Here is a 27253-nt window from a genome sequence, read left to right on the forward strand (position 1 = left end):
TGAATAAACTCTGCAGGTCTGGCAGCATCTGAGGCGTGAAATAGAGTTAACGTTTTGAGTCCACACATACGGTCCTGCAGAGTTTATCCAGCATTTTCTATTTTTGTTTTACACAATACCAACTAATACAATGCGAAAGCTAGTAGCAAGTCACCTTCTGGACCTCAGCAAGGAAGAATATTAAAAGAAGGCTGGACCACAACAAGGAAATGATTTCAGACTGTTGTAAGCTCCTAGAACCAGATCTTCAGCCATGGAATGGTGTCCATATGACATGAGAGTGACCAATGCACTCAACTTCTATTCATTGAGTGCCAGGTAACAACATTTGAATTCAATAAATAAAACCTGAAATTAAGAATCTACTTATGATCATGAAACCATTGTTGGAAAAACCCATCTTGTTCACTAATGTCCTTTAGGGAAGGAAATCTGCTGTCCTTAACTGGTCTTGCCTACTTGTGACTCCAGAGTCATAGCAATGTGGTTGACTCTCAACTACCATCCAAGGGCAACTAGGGATGGGCAATAAATGCTGGCCAGCCAGCGACGCCCATGTCCCATGAGTAAATAAAAAGAAACAGAAGACCTCATCAAAATCCGTCTCACCAATATATCATTCAGGTGCCAGATAAAGGGCTGCCAACTTTTGTTGGACACATTCCCATGGACACAATTTTCTGACAAATCAGGGGCCTAAATTTTAAAGGATCTGTAGCTCACAATGGTTACAGATCCTCAAGCAGTGCACAGCAGCACTCCAGGGCTGCCCGACTGCATTTTTGGTGACACACTCCCTAATTCATCTCACTATTCGGAAGGTATATCTGGTGAGGTCCGTACTCCTTCAAGCTATCTGACTTCCCTTGTCTCCATGTGCAAAATTTGCATGCCCAAATTTTGGGAGATTGATTTTCTTGTGGCAAATTTGTATAAATCACTTTCAACTACTGCACTTGCCACAAAAATGTTACTTAGTTCTACACTGAAATTACAGCAAAGACGGCATGGAGAGTCTAGGCAAGGATGTTGCTTGAGATGTAATTTAACAGAGAGATGCAAAGATCCCAAAGACATAAGTATTGGCGAGAATAAGATTTTGTAGATTGAAATATGAAATATCTTGGTGGAAAAGTTGAATGATAATTTTGTTCCGTGTTTACAGTTAGTGTAGAATCTTTCACAATAAGTATATTTACTCTAGTCTGTTTTCTTTAACTAATTGGCATCATTCAGAAATATTCTGTTACAAAGTTGATTCAGCCTGTTTTGAGTTTAAAATTATACTGCCAGAATTATCATGCAAGAAATTAACTCCCTAAAGTATTTTTAACAAATTTCCTTGCAATTCGATATCTTGGTCACTTAAGGTGCAAGTTTCTTTAAGCTTAACATAATAACTTGAAATAATTAGCTAATCAAAGGGGATTTGGATGATGTTCATAGAATCATAAAATCCCTGCAGAAGGAGGCCATTCGACCCACCGAGTCTGCACTGACAACAATCTCACCCAGACCCTATCCCCGTAACCCCACATATTCACCCCGCTAATCCCTCTAATCTACGCATCCCGGGACACTAAGGGACAATTTAGCATGGCCAATCAACCTAACTCGCACATCTTTGGACTGTGGGAGGAAACCAGAGCACCCAGAGGAAACCCACGTAGACACGGAGAGAATGTGCAAACTTCACACCGACAGTGACCCAAGCCGGGAATCGAACCCAGGCCCATGGAGCTGTGAGGCACCAGTGCTAACCACTGTGCCACCATGCTGCCCCAATGTTATTAGCAATCTGAAACATTACACCATACTTTTAGAGATGTCCGTCTCATTATCCTTCAGAAGTGCCATTGTGAAATCTTGGTATTTGTTTTGCAGTGTGGCATGCATCCAGGCAGATTCCTGAATGAGAACCCCTCAACCTGGGGATAGTGACTTTGGCTTACCGCTATTATTGGCACCAACAGGATACAGGTCAGAATCTTGATTGGATTGTCATCCATGACTCACGGTATCAGTGGCAGAGAATTCATCTTACTGACCTATAGTTCTTGTAGTTCGAGGGGATCGATTAGCTCAGTTGGCTGGACAGCTGGTTTGTGTGGAATGATGCCAACAGCGCGGGTTCAATTCCCAAACCGGCTGAGGTTATGCCTGAAGGCCCCACCTTCTCAACCTTGTCCCTCATCTGAGGTGTGGTGACCCACAGGTTAACTCACCACCAGTCAGCTCTCTCTCTTTCTCGAAGGGGTGAGCAGCCTGTGGGATTCCTCTGGGAGACCTTTCAATTGTAGTTATTAATAACAACCATGAATCTGATTTCACCGAACCACAATCAACATTAACAGGCTGCGATCACTTCAAAATGGGGTGATTAGACTTAACACCCTAATAATGCTGCTGCTTCAACTGCCCCCATTTTTAAAGGGGCCTTCGCATGAACAACCAGAGCATTTGTCTTGTTAATACGGAGGAACATTGAACTGCATCATAAAGCCCTAATTTGCATGGTAAAGAATCTAAATGCAACTTGAAGTGACATGCAGCTGGTGTGTAAGCTGCATGTGGTCTTCCCATGTGTTCTGGATATAGAGCGGTCTATCCAACACATCTTCAAGGGGCTGTTGCTGGCTGCTTGACGACCCCAAAACCTTTTCCAGGTTTTACAGGAATGCCAGGCCTCAGGACCTCGCTGCAGGAACAGACTCATTAACTGAATCCCGGAAGAATGTAGTCAGGGTGTTTTGTGCAGCCTGAACTCAGAAGCTGTAAGGTTTACTTGTTTTTAAAAGTCTGTGATAGCCTAGCGAGTGCAGTTAGGCCAGTCTGATATTATATTCATTAAATGGGGAAGAAGACACCCTGAAAATCTAAAACAAAGCATATCCTGGTGCAACTGCTGAGATAGATCCATCAGGATCCCTTGCAGCAAACTTGCCAAGGTTAAGAGAAGCTTCCCTCATTAAGATGCGACTCACAGGTGTCTGGAACACAAAGGGCATCTCAGCAGCAGCCCATCCCAAAGGTTGCAAAATCCATCAGGAAAGTGCTAGGCTGGTGGGTATATGTCCGGGTTTTGCCTCCTGGAAAACCACCTGCACTGATCCCTAGTGACCACAGCTAAACATTAAACACCGAATTCTGTCATTTCCAAAGGGATATACAGAGTGAGCCCAGCCTGGACTAAGCCAATGTCAAATTCTGCTTGTGGCAATGACTGGTAATGTCAAACCTGAGAAAACACAGAGACTAAATGCCAAAATTGACCATCATTGCTACGTCGTAGAATCTTAGAGCACAGAACATTCAGAGAGCTGGGCCATTCAGCCCATCATTTCTGTGCCAGCTCTCTGAAAGAGCAATTATCTAAGAATCATTCTCCCACCTGCTCCTCACACCATGCACATTCCTCCTTTTCAGAAAATAATCCAATTCCCTCTTGAAAGCCTCCATCGACTCTGCTTCCACCATTCTCTCAGGGAGCACAATCCAGACATTAAAAACTTCTATTTTGTGTTTTACTGATATCAATTCAAGTTTGAATTGGCTGAATTTAAGTCATTATCATTCTTGTGTTCTCAGTACCTCCCTGCACCACATAACCTCGGCTGAGTTCCCGACCCTATTGCCAAAACCAACTACTTAGATTTCCAGAGCCTCCTCAATCTCTGCCGCCCAGCCCACCTCAACTCAGATATTGCTATACTCCTCACACACTGTCAAAGTGTAAACTCAGAGATTACTGTGTCCCTCACACACTTTTGCTAATTGCTGCCCTCCCAGTTCAACAAAGTCACCTTAGATTGAGTATTGTTTTCTATTAACCCGTTAGTGTTGGATGTGTGCCAGTTTTTTACTATCCTTAGAATAGCTGCGCTCATGTCGATAAGAGCAAAATGAATGTTGGAGACACTGCCGTGTACATACCGGAAAGAAGGAAGTTCCCAACTGTACATTTACATTGTGCCACCTTCCAATGGAGAGTGCAATGAATAGAGCTCGAGATGTCAGTCCTTTTCGGAACTGCCTCAGTTGTGTTCGCCGTTAGAGAACCTCCCAGCCCCTGGAGACGGACTGGCAGCGGCTCAGCGGCGACTACTGTCCCTGTCCCTTGCTCCGCCAGTCCCAGTCCCAGCCTTAGCCCCAGTCAATCCCAGCCCTATTCCCAGACCCACCCAGATCCAGTCCCAGTCAATCCCAGTCCTGTCCCCAGCTCCGCCAACCCCAGCCCCAGTTAATCCCAGTCCCTGTTCCAGCCCCAACTCCAGTCAATCTCAGCCCCAATTGACTGGAAATGACCAGATGCTGCAGGATCTCGGCTTCTCATTCCCTTCTGCCCTCGGACGATTAAGGACATCACCGCGGTTTGAAAGTTGCGGTGAGTTTTGCTATCGAACTGCGCAATTTAGCGAGTCTCTGGGACTATTATTACCCACACTGGAGCCAAGAAACCCCAAACTACAGGAATTCCTATTCAAGGGCAGTCCACACGGACCGCAGATATTTGAGTGATTGTGTGCGTAAGATTCAAATATCTTTCACACCGTATTCCAATCCAGGTAGTAAGTAACACACATTAGTCAGAGTGAGGAATAATATCCTGGCCACTGCGAGCGGGTGATGTGAATAAATCTTCATCATTCTAGACGCAAAAACTTTGGTGGGGGAGGGGAGGGGTGGTGAGATTTGAAGAATTTATAAAGTAGAATGAAATTATTAAATCAGTTTGTATGTTTCAATATTAAAGGGACATTGCCCACGTTTCACTGGCGGAACCATAAGTTCCAAATATTAAAACAATTGACTCCAAAATAAAGTACTTCCACTAAAACTGCACTATATTTCATGCAGATATTGTTAGCCTGATAGCTAACATGGTAGATCAGTCAGTGCCTCCTTGAAGCAGCTGTTTGCAATGTTGAGTTGCCAATTCCAGATGTGGGACTTCTTTTGCATGGGGTCTGGGGCACGCTTTTCCAGGAAATGTAGATTTTTAATGTTGGACTCGCCTTTTTGTGTATGGATAATCAGATATTTTCACCGCCAACGAGCGAATATTAAACTCGACTGAAAATTGTTACACTGTGCTAACCCATTACTAAACAACATCATATATTGTTTTGTGATACTTGTTTCTTGTTTTGCCATTGTAATTTTTGGTGTCCTAGAAATTAGTTTACATTATTAGTATAACTTTCCTAAGCCTGTAATTTTAGCACCGATTAACTCAATTTATGTTAAACATGTAATTAAAACATCAGATGGGTAGTAGATAAACATTGTGTTAAGCATCCATCTACTAATATTAACAATATATTAGTGGGTGAAGGCTTTGTATAATGTTTAACTATTACCATCTGATGATTTATTTACAATGTTATAATTTCTATGCCTTAAATCAGACCACTGAAATAGTATAACATAATAATTGTTCCTCATTAAAATAATCTCAACAGAAAATTATGATCTCTATCAGAAGATGCTGCCAGCATTGCCTTGATCATATGCACTTTACCATCCTGTGCTTTTTTTTCATTAGTACCATGTTTAATTTTGAATAGGTGTGCTCTCAATTACATGCTAGCAAAAAATGGCCGTATATTTGCTTCCAACTATGCTTGATGTGGAGATGCCAGCGTTGGACTGGGGTGGGCACAGTAAGAAGTCTCACAACACCAGATTAAAGTCCAAAAGGTTTAGTTGCAATCATGAGCTTTCGGAGTGCTGCTTCTTCATCAGGTGAGTCCAGCACTCTGAAAGCTTGTGATTCCAAATAAACCTGTTGGATTTTAACCTGGTGTTGTGAGACTTCTTACTGTTCCAACTATGCTTGGTATACCAATCGAACCTTCTACTACATCCTGGCTGTTTGCATTGTAAAACTCATTTGCTTTACAAAATTACAATGTACTAGGAATCATGGCCCTCAACTCTAAGCTATAGCAAAATAATTTGTTTGCTTTACAAAATTAGTGTACAAGGAATCATTGTCGTCAACTCTATTGAAAAAGGTTCAATATTTGTGATCACATTTCTTCAAACCAGTTAACTCAACTGCACAGTGCTAGACTTAATTATGCTCTGTGTAAAGATTTGAGCCACATGCATTCAGGAGAATAAGGGAAAAGTGTACACAGCAGGGGACAAAGCCACCTGACAATTTGCCTCTTTTCAGACCAAGTGGCTGGATTGTGACAAGTCACTGAACAGTTGAAAGAGATTTGTGAAAATTACTTTCATTGCAGTGTGCTAAATTGGAGCCAGAAGCAACATAGTTAAATTCAGGAAACTGACTGACGAGGGAGATTTAGGAATCTTTGTGTTTATATGTTGCAAATAATCTGATTGCTTTGTTTATGCAAAACAGCAAAAGATTGCTTTGGACAGGAAACGTTGCTTACCCGAAACACCCTGAACCCAATTTAAGATTGGCTGTTGCAGTAGGGAACTGCAGCGTGGAACAAATATCAGAAGTACAATTGTTTCTACAAATACAAAACCAGAAAGTGAAGTGTTAGAAAAGACAATGTGTGCGTATATATATATATATATATACATAATAACAGCAAAACTGAGCAGGTTGGAAAAACTAGAATACAGTTCTGTAGAAGGGTCATATGGACTCAAAATGTTAACTCTGTTTCTCTCTCCACAGATGCTGCCAGACCTGCTGAGTCTTTCCAGCATTTTCTGTTTTTATTTCAGATTTCTAGCATCCACTGTATTTTGCTTTATCATATATCATTGAAAAAATACTGGTCTGGTTAGACATAATTACCAAGAAAAGGGAGAAACTAAGATTAGAGGCGCACCTCTAGCGATGTGAAGAGATAGGGTTGTCATGTAAAACATGGGAAACTTCAGCCAGCTGAATAGAAATCTTACAATGGGTGATGCAGCCTTAAACTGCGAGCAAATATATATAAAGGATGACTGCAGAAATAGCCCAAATGTAGACCATTACTTTATGGTGATTGAATGTTAAATTCTGTTTTTATTACATGAGACTCAAATAATTTTTCCCAGTTTGAACGATTATATTCAATTTGATAATTTCTTAAGTGTAATCCAATCCCAAAGACTTCATCCATGACATGAAAAGAAGCAGTTAAATTGATTGAGCAATAGCACATAAGGTTGGTGCAGGGATATCAAATTATAACCAATCTTTGTAAGGTGGAAAACAGCTGAAATATGCACAATTGTGTATTTTTGAGACACAGACATTCACAGTACATGGAGCTATTGGAGTCAACTTCTTAGAAAGTGGAGAATGATAAAATACACAAATGAGCAAATCTCAGCACAATATACTTTCGGTGCAAGTTGGAAGGTTCAGAGAACAAAATTGCAAAGTGCTGGGACTCAGGATTGCAGCTGAATAGAAATCTTACAATGTATTCTGCAACTTTCCTAAAAGGGCTTTTGGCAAAGTCTCTCACAAAAGACACTATTTACATTTAAGGCGATGAAGGATACAAAAGAAAAGCAGGAAAAAAAAACAAGAACCTGTTGGGGGAAGTGATGGGAGAGGGTGGGGGAATTTAAGGGAAGAATACATCAGGGGTTGAGTTGTCACTGCTACTGTTTCTGAATGACATAAATGACTCCATTTCAGAAGATCCATATAAGCTTTTCAACCTCACAGGTGGTACCAGCTTTGGAGAGAAGCAGTTGGACTGAGAAGAAACATAATAAGTTAGATACAATAAGTAAATGGATGGGTTCACAAAGATATAGGGAATTGGCCAAACTAGCAAAGGATGATGTTGAATATGATGTGATGGATTTAATGATGAACATGCCCAACCATTCTGGAGTAACATTCAGTAAAGAAAATATAATACCCAACACTAGGAGAGAGGCCTGAGAAAGGTAGAACAATCTATTTTAACTGTTAATTACTTAAATTCTCAATTGGTGTTGATTTGCCCACTTTGCAGGAATTTGAGTTGTGACATCAGCACAAATCAAGGTGAATCCATGACCTAAAGCAATAGATTGGTTCATTGAGAGCAGTAGAACCTTAGAGCCATGTTTGGGGCTTAAAACTCCAAAGTTACAATTTAATAAAGGATCACTATTTTGCTGCTAGCGATTTCAGAAGGGTTTTAGAGTTTGATAATTTCCCCCCCTACTCCCCATCTCATCTCCAACCCTGAGATGGTTGGAACCACATGGTTCCACGTCTGCCAACAACTCTCCAGTACCATGCTGAAGGAGATCTGGATTGTATTTTTGGTGGTTCTATTTGAATTTGGAAGTTGAAACCAATTCTGTCCCTTTCCACATTAGCAATTTCCAGCTGGGGGGTCACTGCACAATTACCAGGAGGAGTCCTAATCGAGAGAAACTGAGACCCAATATAGTGCTCTAGGAAGAAAACTGAGTGACACAAATACTCCATGAATGGTGTTGGATGTAAATTCGGATGAAGCTGAAAGGTAGACTCTACACTCAACATCTCCAAACAACACAGAGCAGATATCAACACCAAATCACTAGAATTCAACACAGAGAAATTATTACATCCAGTTTCGGTCACCAGATCACAAGGGAGATGCTCGGGCACAGAGAATAACAGCCAGACCAATGTGTCAAAGGTCTGCATTGGGAGGAACGTGAGCCTTTCAGTGTGAAAGGAAGCATCTGAGTGGTAATCCTGTAGAGGATTCTGAAACAGTTGAGATAACGGAAAAGTAAACCAAAAGTCAGTGGTTCCAGAACTGTGGGTCACAAGCCCCATGAGGTCAGAAGACAGTGGCGAGGAGACTGCTCAGTCTGGGAGCTGTGATGGGACAGCCCTGGACCCACTGGATCAATGCCGCCAAACAGCTGATCCCAAGCGCCCTTTAACATCACAAACCATTTTTAGTGGTGAGCTGGAGTGGGCACAGGATGTTTGTGCACAGAATTGGTGCAGGCGGAGGCTGGCACACGTAACACAGTGAAAAACCACGAGGTCACACCGCTGAGCTGGGAACATGAGTGGCAGCTTCAAACTTTACTGAGCTTTTGTGCTCCTGCCTGCCTGTTGTACGGGTTCTTTATCCCAGGATTGTAACTCTGCTTTGCAGGTACTAGCAACTAAACCAAAATGGGGGCAAGGGAGAGGGGCTGCTGAGTAATTGTTCTAGGGCTGAGAGGGGGCCTGGAAAGATGTGTTGGGGTGGGGGAGGGTTTGGGAAATGGTGTGTGTCTGTGTGTGTGATCAGTGTCTCAAAGCAGCAGGGACCCAGGTTCAATTCTGGCCTCGGGCGACTGTGTGGTGTTTGCACATTCTCCCCGTGTCTGCGTGGGTTTCCTCTGGGTGCTCCGGTTTCCTCCCACATTCCAAAGATGTGCAGGTTAGGTGGATTGGCCATGATAAATTGCCCCTTAGTGTCCAAAGATGTGCTAGTTAGATGGATTAGCTATGGTAAATGTGTGGGGTTATGGGGATAGGGAGGGCCTGGGTAAAATGCTCTTTCAGAGATTCATAGAGTCAGAGAGGTTTACAGCATGGAAACAGACCCTTCGGCCCAACTTGTCCATGCTGCCCTTTTTAAAAAAACTCCTAAGCTAGCCCCAATTGCCCGTACAGACTTGACAGAGTCGGTGCGGACTTGATGGGCTGAATGGCCTCCTTCTGCACTGTAGGAATTTTATGGTGTATGATGGGGGAGAGGGCCTGATTGCAATCTGCATGTGGGTTGGGCGGAAGTTAATTCAGCACTAAGCTTTTTGTGATGAGGAAATAGAGAGAGCTTGGCTGAAACCTACTTGGGGATATAAAATGACATAACGTTTACTAACCTTAAAACACTTCCTTTTTTGTAGGGTGTTACATTTGTCCTGTAATGCACAAACTTTAATAAATATCGACTGAATGTTACTATGCTGCTTTATTTGCTGATTTGTTTTTGTGGGTATCTGGAGTCACATTAACTGTCAAGTGTTAAAATAGGAGTCATATTGGAAAATGGTTTGGAAAGCCCTGCTTTAAAATAGCAAGAGTAGGGTCAGGGACATGGATTGAAAACAGCAAAAAAGTAAATTTTGGATCGATATCAGTAAAACCTTATTACACACAGAGTGGGTAACATATGGTTAAAAAATACTTTAAGGAAAATGTAATGCTGTACGTACAAACTTCGTCAGGAACACAAAAGGTATTTATTAACAAGGAAAAACTGTTCAGAGGGCCTCCAGCTGCCCAAGTCCCTACATGCCTTCAGACTGTCTTCTGCCTGAGAGAGAGCACTACCTTCTGGGGTGATTACCCACTGTCAGTCCCAATTGGTCCCTCAGGTCTGGTGACCCTCTTCTGCTGTGTTATCCTTAAAGGGACACTCACCACAATCACCACAAAAAAGCCGTGGAAACAAAAGTTCCAGAATCTTTTAAGAGAGAACAAGATTGATAGGTGGGGCAGCAGGATGAATTGAGATTGACCCAGCAGCCTTTCTCACATGTAACAATGTTGTGAGTTACAACTGCAATCAGTTAATTCAGCACAGATCAGAGCTAATACCTGTTTCCTATCTCGTGATTCAGTATTGCACCATACAATGAAATTGGCTGCATCCCTTTGTGAAGCTTTAAAATCAACCTGTGGGAAGGTCCATCTGAACAAATGACCCACAGCTCCTCGAATGATCAACTTGGTTCAATGGTAGATCTCTCATCTCTCGGTTAGCTGGCAGGGCAGCCCATCCCAATGAGGCCACTGAGGATCTTTAGGAGCCATGTTTAAGGTGGTGGACTGGGATTCCGCAGTTAGCCTCCAGTTCCTGATATGACAAGGGGAATGTTTAATTGCCTTGCGGTGAGCTCCCAGCAGCAGGCTGGGATGCCAAAGCTCCCAGCAGCAGGCTGGGATGCCAATGCTCCCAGCAACAGGCTGAGGTGCCAATGCTCCCAGCAGCAGACTGGGGTTGCAGTGCTCCCAGCAGCAGGCTGGGATGCCAAAGCTCCCAGCAGCAGACTGGGGTTGCAGTGCTCCCAGCAGCAGGCTGGGATGCCAAAGCTCCCAGCAGCAGACTGGGGTTGCAGTGCTCCCAGCAGCAGGCTGAGGTGCCAATGCTCCCAGCAGCAGGCTGAGGTGCCAATGCTCCCAGCAGCAGGCTGGGATGCCAAAGCTCCCAGCAGCAGGCAGGGCTGTCAATGCTCCCAGCAGCAGGCTGGGGTGCCAATGCTCCCAGCAGCAGGCTGGGGTGCCAATGCTCCCAGCAGCAGGCTGGGGTGCCAATGCTTCCAGCAGCAGGCTGGGGTGCCAATGCTCCCAGCAGCAGGCTGGGGTGCCAATGCTCCCAGCAGCAGGCTGGGGTGCCAATGCTCCCAGCAGCAGGCTGGGGTGTCAATGCTCCCAGCAGCAGACTGGGGTGTCAATGCTCCCAGCAGCAGACTGGGGTGTCAATGCTCCCAGCAGCAGGCTGGGGTGTCAATGCTCCCAGCAGCAGGCTGGGGTGCCAATGCTCCCAGCAGCAGGCTGGGGTGCCAATGCTCCCAGCAGCAGGCTGGGGTGCCAATGCTCCCAGCAGCAGGCTGGGGTGCCAATGCTCCCAGCAGCAGACTGGGGTGCCAATGCTCCCAGCAGCAGGCTGGGGTGCCAATGCTCCCAGCAGCAGGCTGGGGTGTCAATGCTCCCAGCAGCAGGCTGGGGTGTCAATGCTTCCAGCAGCAGACTGGGGTGTCAATGCTCCCAGCAGAAGACTGGGGTGCCAATGCTCCCAGCAGCAGGCTGGGGTGCCAATGCTCCCAGCAGCAGGCTGCGGTTGCCAATGCCACTAGCAGCAGACTGGGGTGCCAATGCTCCCAGCAGCAGGCTGGGGTGCCAATGCTCCCAGCAGCAGGCTGCGGTGCCAATGCCACTAGCAGCAGACTGGGGTGCCAATGCTCGAGGCAGGACTACAGGCTCTCTCTGTCTGCCTGGTTGTCCCGTGGGGGGATTTGCCCCCACTCCCTCCCTTTTCTTCATTTAAATCTTCAATGAGAAAGCAGTTCCACATTGAAACATCCTCACAGTTACTCCCTTTCAGTGCAGTTGGGTGCTCCTGTGAAACTGGAAGGCTGCTGGTTGGTCTTTCCCCTTTGAGAGGCTGCCCACCATCCCTAATTAGACAGGGAATCTGTCTCCATGCCAATTGAGTGGGGCGCCTCATTGAAAACTCCCAAAGAGTGGCACGTTCCTCCGCGGGGCAGGATTGGGACCTGGAAACAGTCTGGTGCTTCCCAGCCTCAAAATGAAAAGCAAACCTGGGGCTCCGGGGGAGCGGCGGGGGAGGGGGGGATGGGTGATCGAGGGAGCTGCCATTAGGGAGGGGGGTGGATGATCGAGGGAGCTGCCATTAGGGAGGGGAGTGGCCGATCGAGGGAGCTGTCATTGGAGAGGGGGCTTTGCTGACAGCCACCCCTTTCCTTTTATTCCAAAATCCCCTGCCCTCCCCTAGCCAGTCATCTCTCCCTCATGACCCCCATCCCACCCACCCTCGCTCAGCCGGGGCCTTGGTCTCTCACTGATCCTGGGCCTCTGGTCATCTGGATTCAACTCCACCATTTTGTGGGAGATAGTTGAAATGCCATAGTGATATCTACCCAAGTACAATCATTACAAATTATATAGTTACTCATAAAATACTAAACTCTTTCCTTACTAACAGCATCAGAGTGAAATATTAGTTTCATGTATCCTTATTTATTTTCTGAATCGTTTTATTTGCTTTTGCAAGCACATATTTATCTGATTTCCTGCCTAAGGATGTGAAGTGAATTCTAATCAATTGCAGCGACAAATAAACCTTCAATTATTCTTGACAAAATAATAAATAAACGTTTAGCTCGGGCACAATATCCGAGAATATCGGCTTTCAGTCTCATTTTGTTCCACATGTTTATCGGTTAGAAACTGAATTAAATAAAACAATGGCTTCCACCTAATTTTCTGAGGACTATTCAATGGAGTGGTTTCAGGTGAAGAATCAAACAGATGTCGGGAGACTATTGATGGTGGAATTGGACATGTGAAATTTAAAGGGGAGGGGACAATTAAAAGGGAGGGTCACACTATACTGACGAAAGGCTGAATTTTCCCGACCAATTGGTGACTGGCTGGGAGGCAGAAGGCTGGCAAAATAGTGGGGGTGGGAGGGGTGCTTGCTATCTTCCTGTTGCCATGCTGTATTTTCAGTCATAGGAAACATAGCAGCTTGGCCATCTACCCACCCGGTGGCCAACCGAGCCACTTAGGTGACCAATTAAAGGCCACTGCCTGCCGCAGGCTGGATGAAGACTGGCAGCCCCTCACCTGCTTCCCTTCTTGATTGGCACTCCATGGTTGACTGTGGGGCAATAGTTACCCTTGTGGAAACTGCGCCGCCATTGCACAACCCCCACCACCCAGTCGATTCTCCCAGCTTTCCTTACCTGTCTTCGAGGGTGGCACACCGTTAAGATGCGTCCTCTGCAGTCTCAGCAGTGGCCACTGCTGTTGTGGCATTGCTGCAGCTTCAATAAGAGACACAAGGGAAGGTCTAACCGAATTGCTGGATTCTGCCTTAGAAACATTCCAATCACAGGATGTCAAGCTTTCAGTTGTATTGCATTGAAGGACGTATGCCAGGATGTTCAGCAGTCTACCATACCCTCCAAGATGTCACCAACCTTACCAGCATCCAGTAATAATTGGGTGCTGGCTTGGGCAGCAGCCTCTTCATTGGCTGCTTCATTGCCAGGCAATGTGCCAGCCTCGATCCTGCCACCTGCCAAAACAGAGTCGCTGCTAATTTTAACCCCAGCACTGCGACATGTCCGTAAATGGCAAATTTTATCCCAAAGTTTTGAACAAGCCTGAAAATGCACTTCAACCCATTCAGAGCAAAAGACAAAAACCAAAGGCCGAGGCAGAAATGTGGGGACACGAAACCTTCGGGCCAGGCAGGCATTTTCAATTACAGGATAAAACAGCCAGCACCAAACCTCGACTCAAGGCTGGAGCTAGTGCTGAGCGAGGTAACCAGGAGAACGGTGCTCATTTGAGGCACTTCACAGAGCTATCAGCAGAGCAGTGTACTGGCAGAGAAATGGAGCCACGTTTTAGACAACAGCCGGGGTTTACTGACAATGGGTGTGTCTGCTCTATACTGCATAGCTGCAGAAGATCACAGCTCTCCATTGACCTCTGCGCTGATCCAGACACTGAGAAGAGAGCTCTGTAAGTGTCATTGTCAGGGCTTTATACAAAGGCCTGCAGGTAAGTTGGTGACATCTTAATGGGTACAGTAAGTAGGCTGTTGATCCCCGGGATACTTTCTTTCATGCAGTAACACTGAAAACTTGATAGTCTGTGATTAGAATGTTTTAAGGGAGCATGAAACAATTCAGTTAAGTCGGGCACGGTCGCACAGTGGTTAGCACTGCTGCCTTACAGCGCCAGGGACCCAGGTTTGATACCCGGCTTGGGTCACTGTCTGTGTGGAGTCTGCACGATCTGTGTCTGCGTGGGTTTCCTCCTGGTGCTCCAATTTCCTCCCACAGTCCAAAGATGTGCGGGTTAGGTTGATTGGCCATGCTAAATTGACCCTAGTGTCGGGGGATTAGCAGGGTGAAAATGTGGGGATAGGGGCTGGGTGGGATTGTTGTCGGTGCAGACTCAATGGGCTGAATGGCCTCCTTCTGCACTGTAGGGATTCTATGATTCTTCCCATATCTTAGCTGTGTCTCCTATCCCAGTTTTCTTTGGGAAAGGGAAGCTGCACATGTTAAAATGAAACAGACCCAGCTGTGGTACAAACACAGCAGCTTTGGGTGTGGAGAATTGTTTGTGAACGTGACCAGGTAAGCATCTCTCTTTATATAAATACCTCAGAAAGCAGATGCCCTTGGAGCCAGGAATAGTTCTAGATGTTTTCTGAAAATGCAGCACAAATGGGGAATCTCCAATTTTTTTTCCTTGCAAACCTGAGAAGTGGACACAGTTTCAGTGGGCCAGAACTCCTACCCAACCTCCACCACCCAGCAACACAATGGTGGTCGGCAGTGCCATTTAAAAAAAAAGTGTGTTTGAATATGGGTTTTACTGGCATGGCCAGCATTTGTTACTCCCATCTAATCACCTCTATCTGAATGGCTTACTAGGCCATTTCAGAGTCAACCACATTGCTGCGGCTCTGGAGTCACATGCAGGCCAGACCGGGTAAGGACGGCAGGATTCCTTCCCTAAAGGACATTATAGCACCAGATAGGTTTATACAATCAGTAATAGTTTCATGGTCACCATTACTGAGACTAGGGGAGCGATTTTACCTGGCGTTGTGCCTGTTTTCAGGCGCGACGCGGTCGTAAAGTGGGGCATAAAGCGATTAGCGCAATTGGTGTGGGTTTTCGCAACTGGCGCCATTTTACTAGCGCCGGATTTCCGGTGCAATCAGCCTCTCGCCGGAAATGGGTGAGAAGTGGGTTAACCTATTTAAATTTATTTAAAGAAGCATTTGCATGTCATGAGTGAACCCGGTGCTCAAAGTCTGGGCTCGCCCCCCACCCCCCTCCCCCCCCCCCCCCAAAGCCCCCTTTATGAACTTGCTGGGAACGGTTCTTGCCAGTGAGGAATAGACATGCTCCCTCGACTTGGCCTTGCTGGTGGAAACGGAGGCTGTTGAGGGCCCCCCAGGGAGATCAAGGGCAAGGGGGGGTGCCCTTGGGCAGTCCCAGATTGGCAGTGCCACCCTGACACCTGGGCAATGCCTACCAGGCAGTGCCAAGGGCGGGGCTAATGGGGAAGGGGCCAGTAGGGACGGGGCTAATGGGGGAGGGGCCAGTGGGGGCAGAGCCAATGGGGGGGGCAATGGGGGTGGGGCTAATGGGAGGAAGGGGCCCGCTACAACTCTGCAGCGTTCGGTGGGGGGAGGGCAGCGGGTCCATGAACGGTGGGGGAAGGGGGTCCACGATCGATCTGGGGTGGGTGGGGTCAACGGGGGCTGTATCTCGGGCCGCAGGCCCCCATGATTGCAGTGGGGGAGCTGCTTCAGGCTGCCTGCACTAGCAGGGTCCTGACAGCTCCCTCTTTGTCTGTCAGACCCCTGCTACTGTTAATGCGCATGTGCAGCATCAGAAGCCTGCACATGCGCACTACCTCTCTCTGCAGGCTTTTGGGCACGTTAAGCCCCACCCACAGGCTTCTGCAGCTAGCAACAAGCTCGCTCAGAATTCTGCAGGCAAAGTGCGTATGGGGGGGGGGGAGCTAAAAACACGCCCAAAAGATGGATCTGAAACTCCCCCAGTTTCAAGTCTGCCCAGCACTTAGAAAAGAATGGTAAAATACCGCCCTAATTTTCAATTTTGGACTTTTTTATTAACTGAAATCCACCAGCTGCCATGGTGGGATTTAAATTCATGTCTTCAGAGCATTCACCTGGGTCTCTGCATCACTAGTCCAGTGACATTATGCCACAGTCTCCCCATGTTTTGGGTGTAGCTCCCTGATTATGCCCCGACAGGAAATTCTACCACTGCCATTTCAATTTCATTAGGATATCATGTTTGGTGTGGCTAAAGCATCAGGTACAGTTTAAAATGCTGCTTTCTTTTTGGTTTCTGGAATTGGCTGCAATGTTCATTGGAAGATAGAACTTCATTTGGCAGAGATGAATCTGACCTGGAAATGTTTTGGGGCGGACGTAATGATGCACATTACAAACTTCATCAGGAACACAAAGCGTATTTATTAACAAGGAAAAGCTATACACAGGCTGGCAGCACAGCAGCTGCCCCAATCCCTACATGTCTATTACATACCTTCAGACGGTCTTCTGCCTAAGAGAGAATTCCAGCCACTGGGGTGACTACCCACTCTCAGTCCCAATTGGTCCCTTGAGCCAGGTGACCCTCTTCTACTGTGTTTCCCTTAAAGGGACAACCATCACATCTCTCCCACTTTAACTCTTTTTAAAAATCTTCAAAACTAAATTACTCAAGCCCAAATTCTAATTAAACATTTTATACAAGTTGGACAATTATAAATTGAGTCTTTGAGGAGTTTTTCTGTTTCTTTTAGAAGGTGTAATTCTATGGTCTATGATATTTCCATCAACATTAACAGGTACCTCTTCAGGCACAGGCACTTCATTCCTACTTGTTTCCACGGAGACATCAGTTATGTCTATAACATGTCGAGCAGGTACTTGGGTACTTTGGTATTTACAGGTTCGAAAACATTCATTGATGAGATCTTGAGGCCTGTGCTTCCAAACATAAACACTTTTAGTGGTAGGCTTTAACTATTTACAGTTCCAAACATGGTCTTGCATGGAGCTCTTCCAAGCAAACTTTCTGCTTTTCCATTCACATGACCAATTCAACGATCTTGTTCTGGCACATACTCTCAGTTTCTTTCTCTGTCTGAATTACTGATTCTGCTGTCCATTTCAAGTTTTTATCTCTTCCATTAATTTCTCAATGTTAGCTTCCTTCTTCAAGCTCTTATTCTCTTGAGTCAATTCTTAACTGGACTTTTTCTTATTCTCCAGTTGCGTTTTCATGGAGTTCAGCTTATTCTTCACTGTCTCACAAAATTCTCCTTCTTAACTTCATTTTTGTTTTCAAGTTTGTTGTCAGTCATTTCAACTCATTGTTTTAATGTCTCGTCTAGAGCTTTAATTCTGTTGATTCCTCTTTATATTCAATATATTCGATAGTTTGTTGTTTCTTTTGAAGTCTTTAATTTCTTCCAAGGTGAATCCATCATGTTCTTTCTGGACATGTACATTTCACAAATGGTATCTTCACTTCTAATTGTCTTAACTTCAGCTAAACCCTTTTGACTTCACTATTGGTCAGGTCTGTCTTTGACCTGTTGACTTATTTCCATTCTGCAATTCTCTCTTTGTCCTTCATGTGGTTGTTTAATGTCTTTTGTTGCCCTCATTTTAGGGTCTTACAATGCCCTCCATCTGGGGTCCTCCATTGCCTCTTCTCTTCAGTCTTCATTACCTCCTCTGAGGTTTTGTGTTGCCTCTTCCCAAGATCTTATTGCCTCTTCCCCAGCGTGGTAATCTCGATTACTGGAGACCATAGTGATTCCTGCCCAGAAGCAATGGTGTTAAGCATTATAACTATGTTAAAATTTGGTTAATTTCATGGTAATCTGGTTCAATCTGACATGGAGCAGGGAAGATCTCAAACTGAGATCTCCCTGCCACAAATTCGGTTTTGACCCTCTCGTGAGAGTTTCCAGCAATAACAGGATTTGTGTCCACGGTGAATGCACCCTTAAAATCCCCCCTTGTTGTTCTTTGGGACAAGTTGCTCTATCGTTGGCTAAAATTCCAATGGTAAAAGTACAAAGCTCCAAATCTGAAATAGAAACAGAAGCCAATAGGCGGCCAATTGTGAAAGGTGAATCTTCCTATTGCACCTGGATTCTGAGAGAGAATATTACCCCAAAAGTTAATTTACTAACATTACAGCACTCAAACAGCATTTGGGTGGCACTGTGGGGCACAGTGGTCAGCACTGCTGCCTCGTAGTGCCAGGGACCCGGGTTCAATTCCGGCCTCGGGTCATTGCCTGTGCGGAGTTTGCACACTCTCCCTGTGTCTGCGTGGGTTTTCTCCGGGTGCTCTGGTTTCCTCCTACAATCCAAAGATGTGTGGGTTAGGTTGATTGGCCATGCTAAATTGCCCCTCAGTGTCAGCGGATTAACAGGGTAAATGTGTGGGGATACGGGGATAGGGCCTGGGTGGGATTGATGGTCGGTGCAGACTCGATGGGCCAAATGGCCTCCTTCTGCACTGTAGGGATTCTTTGACAAACTAAATTCTTAAACTCCCTGGCACCAGATAGAATAGTTGAAGCAGGTTATCACTGACAAATTCAAGAGGAGGGCTGAAGTATGTGTAAGGGAGAAGGAGGATATGGGGGCAGGGTGGGAAGAGGAAATTAGAGCAGGTGGAATCTCATGCAGTATGAACCTATTGGGTGGAATGGTCTGTTTCGTGCTGTGAACTGAGAAAGGACAGCTGCAACATTAAATATTTACCTTCATGCTGTACCTCACTACACAGTAACTCTGTTGAATGAAAGCACAGAAATGATATAACTAAATAGGAAATGAATCCAAACAACATTCTTAGTCAACATAACTGAGGGTTCCACAGTTTGCAATCAGATTTTTTTTTCCAAGGATTGGAAATATTACAAATTTAAAAACCCGTTAATTAAAGTTGGGGTAAAATAGATTGTAAAACAATCCACATTTATGTAAGATTTGGTTTGGAAAAAAATATCCAGCATCATTATTCCACTTAACAGCTAGTCCATCTGTTAAACCAACAATAAGCTCAGTTGATTCACCTGTATTTGGCTGTTTTGTTCCATTTGGTATTGCGTTGAAAGAAGGTTCATTATCAGTTCTTAAAAGGAAAGTTTCCATGCTGCAGGTAAATCTATTTTAATATTCTTTTGTGTAAAGTTCTTTACAGATGGAAGCCTATTATTATAGATACACGGAGGAGTCACCAGATAACCCAGAACAGACATTCATGTTGACACTTGTGCTGCAATAATGGGACAACATTCACTGTAACAGTGACTGTAATGGTGTCCGCCATTAGATCAATTTGCATATTTTGGTTTTAAAATGTTTGCATGGCAAGTTGGTGAATGTATGAGTTGGCAACATCATCGCGCGTCATCCGGAATCTGAGTGAACTGGATAAGCAACTGTGTATTTCCTTAACCAATCAGATTTAAAAATTGTGAACTAGCTCAAGGACGAGAAGGAAATGTAAATATCGAGTAAGTGAATTCAATGTTAAATCAGGTACAGAAAGGAAAATAAAGAGAGGGAAAGAAAGATTGGATTTAAAAATAGGCAAAGTGAGACAGAAAGCAAATGTTAAAATTTAAAACTCTAAGGGCACAATCTTACCTGCCGTTCACACCACGCTCTCACTGCAGTGAGATCAGAGAATCTGGCGCCCAACCAAATCTCCGTTCACTGCAGCAGGATGGGAAAATTCCACCGGCGGGAACGGTGATAACGTTTTGGCCTATATCTTTCAAGTCACATTTCTAACTCCTGAGAGTGCACGGATGGTATTTACTGGAGGTGATTTCGGTCTTGTTTATTGGCTGGAGAGTTGGGGAAAGCCCTCTCGCCTCTTTTAGGGAAGGCTTAGCATGTTAAGTGCTACCTGAGGCATTTAACTAAAGGCAGCTGGTCGTCCCTGTAACATAGGACACTAAGGGCATGAGTCCTGCCCACCGAGCAGTACCAATCCATCAGAGCCCGCAAGCTCTATTGAATCACAATGGCACTGGGGAGGCAGTGGCTGCAGCTGGTTGCAACACCCATCTGAGGCCTAGTACTATTGCTGGATCCCAGGTTACAGGTGAATGATGGCAGCAGGGTTCGTGGGGAAGGTCATGGTGGGAGAAAGGGGGCTGGCAGCAAAGGGAGAGGGGTGCCTTTCAGTGGGGCTGCCCATTCCTGATGCTGTGTCCCTCACTGAGTGTCTTTGAACGAGGAACACCCCCTGAGATCCCCCAAGCAACCCCTATGGGTTTGCTTTATATACTCCCTGCATGGTAAGATTCCCCTAATACCAGTTGTGGCGGATTGGCCCTTAGGTTGGCACTAATTGTCCACTTAAGGACTTCAATTGATTGCTGGGTGAGGAGGCAGTCTACAGGAAAAGGGCAATAGACTGAAATGGGCAAGACGTAACTGTTTGTAATGAGTTTAGTTCATATTTACCAAGCAAAAACCAGCAACCTCATGCAGTTCAAAGCATTTCACTGGTGAGTCAGCTAACAGTGGAGTGGTGAATGTCACACAATAACTTTTGGATTTTCACATTTAACCTCACATCTGCAATCATCTGATTTGCTGTCACATTTGGGAATTAATAATAGAGTACTTTTTGCCTTACCATCATTTTATAATTTGGTCCTATTCGCAAATCCCTTGCAATCTTTAATTTAATTCTGCATTTTTCTCGTAGGTCCATTTCAGTCGCTTGAAGTAATTTGAAGATGCAGACACCTTGATACGAGAAATCACGTCAACAAACTTCACAAGGCCAAAACATTAGCTGTTGACCAAGGACAGTTTTTAAAGAATTTATTTTAACCTTCCAGAACCCAACTTAAAGATTGTTTTTACAACTTCCAAGTTCCTCTCGCCATGTTTGTCACGAGCCTGCAGTTCCCCAGCACAGTTTGCCAGGGTAACAGTAATGGAGAGGAGGCAAAAACATCACGGCAGCGCTCGACTGTTTATGGACGGTCCAGAACTGAGAAAGCAGCGAGGAGGGCAGAGAGGAGAAGCAACATGTCTGCTATGCATCTCAGACGGGAAGAGATAGCTGATAAACTGAAGTACCCACTCGTCCTACTGGCCCCTGTGATCCTCATTCTTGCCTTGCTTCTAATTCTGTTTGGTGCTTATGTACTGAAACCTTTTCACAAGGGTAAGACTGCAGTACTTTACATACTTACAGACAAACAGTGCAGAAGTAGGCCATTCGGCCTATCCAACCTGCACTGACAACAGTCTCATCCAGGCCCTATCCCCATAACCCCATGTATTTATCCTGCTAGTCCCCCTGACACTAAGGGGAAATTTAGCATGGCCAATCAACCTAACCTGCACATCTTTGGAGTGTGGGAGGAAACCTGAGCACCCGGAGGAAACCCACACAAACATGGGGAGAATGTGCAAACTCCACACAGTCAGCTGAGGCCGGAATTGATCCCTGGTCCCTGGCACTGTGAGGCAGCAATGCTACTGTGCCATCGTGCACAGGAGTGAGTTCGGCTAGCCAGGAGCCACCCACCTTGTTAGTTTAAATCTGGCCCTTTGTCTTTGATCAGGCTTTTCGTACCCTCTCCCCTGTTGAGTTTGGGCTTCCTGCCTGTGTGAATGATGTCCCGATCCCTTTGCCTACTGAAAAAAATTGGATCTGTCCAAAATGCGGGTGGGAGAATCGCATCTGGATCCAACCCACCATCTTTAATGATCTGTGGAGTCTTCCTGATTTTGCAGAAATTCGATCTTAAGGCTTTCAGTGTCTTAAAGAAAGAAAAGAAATGGAGAAGGAATTCCAGAGCTTAGGGACAAAGTAGCTGAAGACATATATACTGATATGGGCAAAAATAAGGATGTGTAAGTGCCTAGAATTGGGGATTGCGTCTGAGGAGAGTTGACCATTTACAATGTCAGCTAGCATGGGGGTTAGGAAGGGACTCTCGAAGTCTAATCATTTACTGGGAATGTGATGAAAAGAGCAGGAAGTGGGCCTGATGGGTCAGATGCACTCGGGGTGTGGGGGGGCGGGGGGGGGGGGGGGGGGGGGGGGGGCATGAGGGGAGACAGAAGAGACATTGGAGATACAGATCCAAGGCTGGGACATCGGGAAGATGGTTGGAGGAAGTTTGACTTGGTGGGAAAGGAAAAGGATTGGAATGGGGCAGAGATAGCTGACTCTCAAAAAGTGACAAAGGAGTCTACAAATTCCTTATATGTTGGAGGTGAGAGTGGATAGGGTACAAAAGAAACATTCCGGAACTGATTAGCAGAGAAGAAAGGAAACCAAGGCTATCTTCAGATTCACAGTTGAAAGAGCCCATTGATGCTCGATACGGTCCAATCAGATTGGTTCTCAGACGGCTAAACCAGATGTTCTCTGATTGCTTCAAGTTTATGCCCTCGGACTTGAGGGAGTGAAGAAGGGGGATTTCCAAAGCGAATGACAAAGGTGGGAGAGCAAGTAAAGGGTGGGTGAATAAAGGACATCAAAGACAGAGAATGGGTGTAATTAAGAAGATTAATAGATACAAAATGACGGATGGAGAATTGAGATGGAAGGAGAGATGAAGGGAGGGCAGTGAAATGAGGCAGTGGAGATGGGGGTGGGCGAGGAGCTTAGGAGAATATCTATGAAAAGCTTGGACTTGGGAGGCAACAGAGAATGAGAATTCTAAAGGTGGGTTGAGAGAAGGGAAACAAGATGAGGCTCTCAAATGAGGAGAAGGGCAGGGAGAAGACAGAAAGGTGACATTTAGGTAAGAGATAAGAGCCATACTTCACCATGACAGGCAGAGAGGCAGGAACAAGGTGTCAGCATAATACATGATTCACTGATGTAATGTGACATTAAGCTGTCCAGAGATTACCATGCGATATGAAGATCTGTCACCAAGATTATGGTTTCATTTAATAATCTTCCCATTTTTTCTGTTCTTAACAATAGTTTTAAGTTTCACTGGTGGCACCTGCACTGTGCTGGAAATCTGGCAGGAACCTCAGGGCAGTTGCAGCTCTGGGAGAGACGTATTTTCTCCTTGTGTTCAGATCAAGGTAAGAATAACAAGATCAGATTTCAACTCACTTCAGCTTTATAAAGATCCATTATTTGAATGCAGTTAACAAAACGGAGAAAAATACATTACTCTCTGTTAAGAATGTATATATTTAAAACCTTCTGCTAAACAGGCATGATGCCAGAGGACTGGAAGGCTGCTAATGTGTCATTGTTTAAAGAGTAGGAAGGGTCGGAATGAGTAATTATAGGCCTTGGTGGTGAAAAAACTATTGGAAAATATTTTGGCAGTAAAATAATCTTTTAGAGAGGCATTGATTAATCAAGGACAGACAGTAAGGGTTTGGTCTTATCTGACTAACTTGATTGAACATTTGAGGAGGTAACAAGAAGGATTGATGAGGGCAGCATGTTTGATCGAGTCAATGTAGATCTTAGCAAGGGTCAAAAGGTGTTTCTGTGACTGGAAGGGTGTTCTGCAGGGATCACTTGCTGTTTGTGGTATATAGCAATGATTTAGACTTAAGTGTAGACAACATTTGAGAAGTTTGCTGTTGATATGAAAATTGGCAGTATGGTAGATCATATGAAAGAAAACTGAAGACTGCAGGAATATATCAATGGAGTGGTGAAGTGAACAGAAATGCAATTCAGCCCAGTGAAATGTGAAGTATGCATTTAGGGAAGGTAAATAAGGCAAGGGGATACACAATAGTGTCAGGGGGGATTAGCAGGCTAAATGTGTGGGATTGCGGGAGTGGGCCTGGGTGGGATTGTGGTCGGTGCAGACTCGATGAGCCGAATGGCCTCCTTCTGTACAGGGGGATTCTATGATTCTAAAAAATAGTAGAATACTGAGAAGTGTAGAGCAACAGAGGCATCTTAGAGAGCATATCCACAGATCCCGAAAAGTAGCAGAGCCAGTAGACAAGGTGGTCATGGAGGCAAATGGGCCATTTTCCTTTATTGGCTGAGGCATTGAGAAAAGAGCAGGGAGACTATTCTAAAAGTTTATTAAATACTAGTTTGACCACAGCTAAAGTGCAGTGTACAGTTCTGGTCACTGTATTACAGGAGGATGTGATTGCAATAGAGAGGGGACTGAGGAGATTTGCAAGGAAGTTGCCAGGAATGAGGAAATGTAGTTATGAGGAAAGATTGGACAGGTTAGGTTTATTTTCTTTCGAATTAGAAGTAATTGGTGGAAGGATTAGAAATGGGTTATGAGAGATTGGAACTCTGGAACTATCTGAAAATGTGGTTTATTTTGGAAAAAATATTGTGCAGCAAAAACCCTCATCACTTTTAAAAGACACTTCTCACCCTGGACTTCATTGGGGTGGTTTGGGGAGGTGAGAGCAGTTTGGACCAAGGCTGTGACAAAGTCACGAGCCCAGAGCCCCAAAAGAACCCAAACTGAGAATCGGTGCGTAGGTTTTTGCAGTGTAAGCGCCTCTTGATAGCACTGTCAATGACATCTTCCATCACTTCACTGATGATTGGAATAGAACACTGTGGCAGTAATTGGCTGGAATAGTTTACCCTGTCTTTGTTTTGTGGACAGAACATTCCTCCACAATTTTCCCCATTGTCAAGATAAAAGATGCCTTCTGTTGACCAAAGGATTTGGTCCAATCAAGTAAAGACATATACAATTTTAAATGTTTGTCATAGAGGGAGAGACAAATCAATGGCTAAGTTAGTTAAATTGAACATTCCTTTCAAATCTGATCCACAAAACGCAACCTTTATGAAATGGCACAATGGCACAGCGGTTAGCACTGCTGCCTATTAGTGCCAGGGACCCAGGTTCAATTCCAGGCTTGGGTCACTGTCTGTGCAGAGTCTGCATGTTCTCCCTGTGTCTGCAGGCGTTGCCTTGGGTACTCCGGTTTCCTCCCATAGCCCGAAAGACATGCTGGTTAGGTGAATTGGCTGTGCTAAATTCTCCCTTGGTGAACCCGAACAGGCGCCTGAGTGTGGCGACTAGGGGATTTTCACAGTTACTTCATTGCAGTGTTAATGTAAGCCTACTTGTGACACTAATAAATGAACTTTAAACTTATAAGGAAAAATCTCAAAATACGTAAGAACAAACAAGTTAACTCTGCACGATTTATTGTTTGTGTCTAAATTGACGTTTCTTCATCACCAGGTTGCTGTTCACCTTTCTGATGGTTCCAAACGAATGGCTGTAATAATGGAAAATGAACAAGCTTTAGTAAACTGTCAGCAGGTGAGATGAACAAACCAATGTCTTCACTCTCCTCCGCCTGGCTGGATTTGTTCCAACATTCAACAATTTCTCCTTTAGCTTGTCTCACTTCCTGCAATTATAAAATGTGGCTATGCGCATGGGCCCTAGTTATGCCTGTCCTTTTGTGCAGTATGTGGAACACTCTTCTTCCTGTCCTACCCTGACTTGCTCCCACAACTATTTTTCTGTCACATCGATGACTGTATTGATGTGGCTTCATGCTCTTGTCTGGACCTGGAAAATGTTTATTGATCTTCCTTCCAATTTCCACCCCTCTCTCACCTTCACATGGTCCATCTCCGACACGTCCCTTCCCTTTCTTGATCTTTTTGTCTCCATTTCCGATGATAGACTGACCACCAATATTCACTAGAAACCCACCAATTCCCACAGCTACCTCGACTACATCTCCTCATACCCCAGTCCCTGTGAGGGCTCCATCTCATTCTCCCAGTTTCTTCACCTCTGTCACATCTGCTCTGATGATTTTGATTTGATTTGATTTGATTTGATTTATTATTGTCACATGTATTAGCATACAGTGAAAAGTATTGTTTCTTGTGCGCTATACAGACAGAGCATACCGTTCATAGAGAAGGAAAGGAGAGAGTGCAGAATGTAGTGTTACAGTCATAGCTAGGGTGCAGAGAAAGATCAACTTACTGCAAGGTAGGTAGAAATGATGCCACCATCTGTCTCTGGAGGTTTTGTGCAGGCACTTAATGCATTACAACTAGAAGGTACGTTCACTTTCATTGCTCATAAAGAATTCAAGTTGTGTGAGTTTGGTTCTGGTCTGGTGAACATAAGTCACTTAGCGAAAGAGAACATACCCAGGTAGGGGCAGAGTCATTGAATCTAAGTTTGCAAAATCATAGATCATGATGCGAGGGCTGATATTTATTAATAATCTAGATCTTGGTGTGCAGGGGACAGTTCCAAAGTTAGCAGGTGATACAAAACTTAGAAGTATTGTAAACTATGAAGAGGACAGTGTAGAAGTTCAAAAGGACATAGGCAAGTTGGTGGAGTGGCAGATAGGTGGCAGATTAAATTCAATGTGGAGAAGTGTGACATGATGCATTTTGGTAGAAAGAACATGGGAAGACAATATAAAATAAAGGGTAAAATTCTAAAAGGAATATGTGCAGGAGCAGAGGGATCATAGAATCATAGAAACCCTACAGTACAGAAAGTGGCCATTCAGCCCATCGAGTCTGCACCGACCACAATCCCACCCAGGCCCTACCCCCATATCCCTACATGTTTTACCCACTAATCCCTCTAACCTACGCATCCCAGGACACTAAGGGGCAATTTTAGCATGGCCAATCAACCTAACCCGCACATCTTTGGACTGTGGGAGGAAACCGGAGCACCCAGAGGAAACCCACGCAGACATGAGGAGAATGTGCAGACTCCACACAGACAGTGACCCAAGCCGGGAATCAAACCCAGGTCCCTGGAGCTGTGAAGCAGCAGTGCTAACCACCGTGCCGCCCAGTATCTGGGTATATATGATCTGGGTATATATGAGCATAGATCATTGCAAGTGGCAGGACAGGTGGAGAGAACAGTTAATAAAGCATACAATATCCTGGGCTTTATTAACAGGGGCATACAAGGAGGTTATGCTGAACTTAAACAAGACACTCGTTAGATCTCAGCTGGAATGTTGCATTCATTCATTTCT

The 27253-nt window shown here is 44.9% G+C and overlaps 2 protein-coding genes across 8 annotated transcripts in view; one reads left to right on the forward strand and one right to left on the reverse strand.

Moving 5' to 3' along the window:
• The window catches only part of LOC144491573 (filamin-B-like), a 167804-nt gene extending 163794 nt beyond the window's left edge, over window positions 1–4010 (reverse strand). For 4 of the 5 annotated variants that reach the window (XM_078209568.1, XM_078209562.1, XM_078209561.1 and 1 more), the window contains exon 1: window positions 3934–3948. The gene's annotated coding sequence lies outside the window, so the exon portion shown is untranslated. Of the gene's footprint in view, window positions 1–3933 lie in introns of all 5 variants that reach the window. The other variant, XM_078209565.1, reaches the window with a different exon arrangement.
• LOC144491574 (uncharacterized) overlaps window positions 3988–27253 on the forward strand; it is a 44965-nt gene continuing 21699 nt past the window's right edge. Inside the window, exons 1-4 of one of the 3 annotated variants that reach the window (XM_078209570.1) lie at window positions 3988–4384; window positions 20985–21452; window positions 23235–23341; window positions 25459–25539. In XM_078209570.1, coding sequence (XP_078065696.1) covers window positions 21167–21452; window positions 23235–23341; window positions 25459–25539 — 474 coding nt within the window. In that variant the 5' untranslated portion in view covers window positions 3988–4384; window positions 20985–21166. Of the gene's footprint in view, window positions 4385–20984; window positions 21453–23234; window positions 23342–25458; window positions 25540–27253 lie in introns of those variants that run through there. The other 2 variants (XM_078209569.1, XM_078209571.1) reach the window with 2 other exon arrangements.

Source organism: Mustelus asterias, chromosome 3 (assembly GCF_964213995.1).
Source record: "Mustelus asterias chromosome 3, sMusAst1.hap1.1, whole genome shotgun sequence".
NCBI classification, from domain to species: Eukaryota; Metazoa; Chordata; class Chondrichthyes; order Carcharhiniformes; family Triakidae; genus Mustelus; species Mustelus asterias.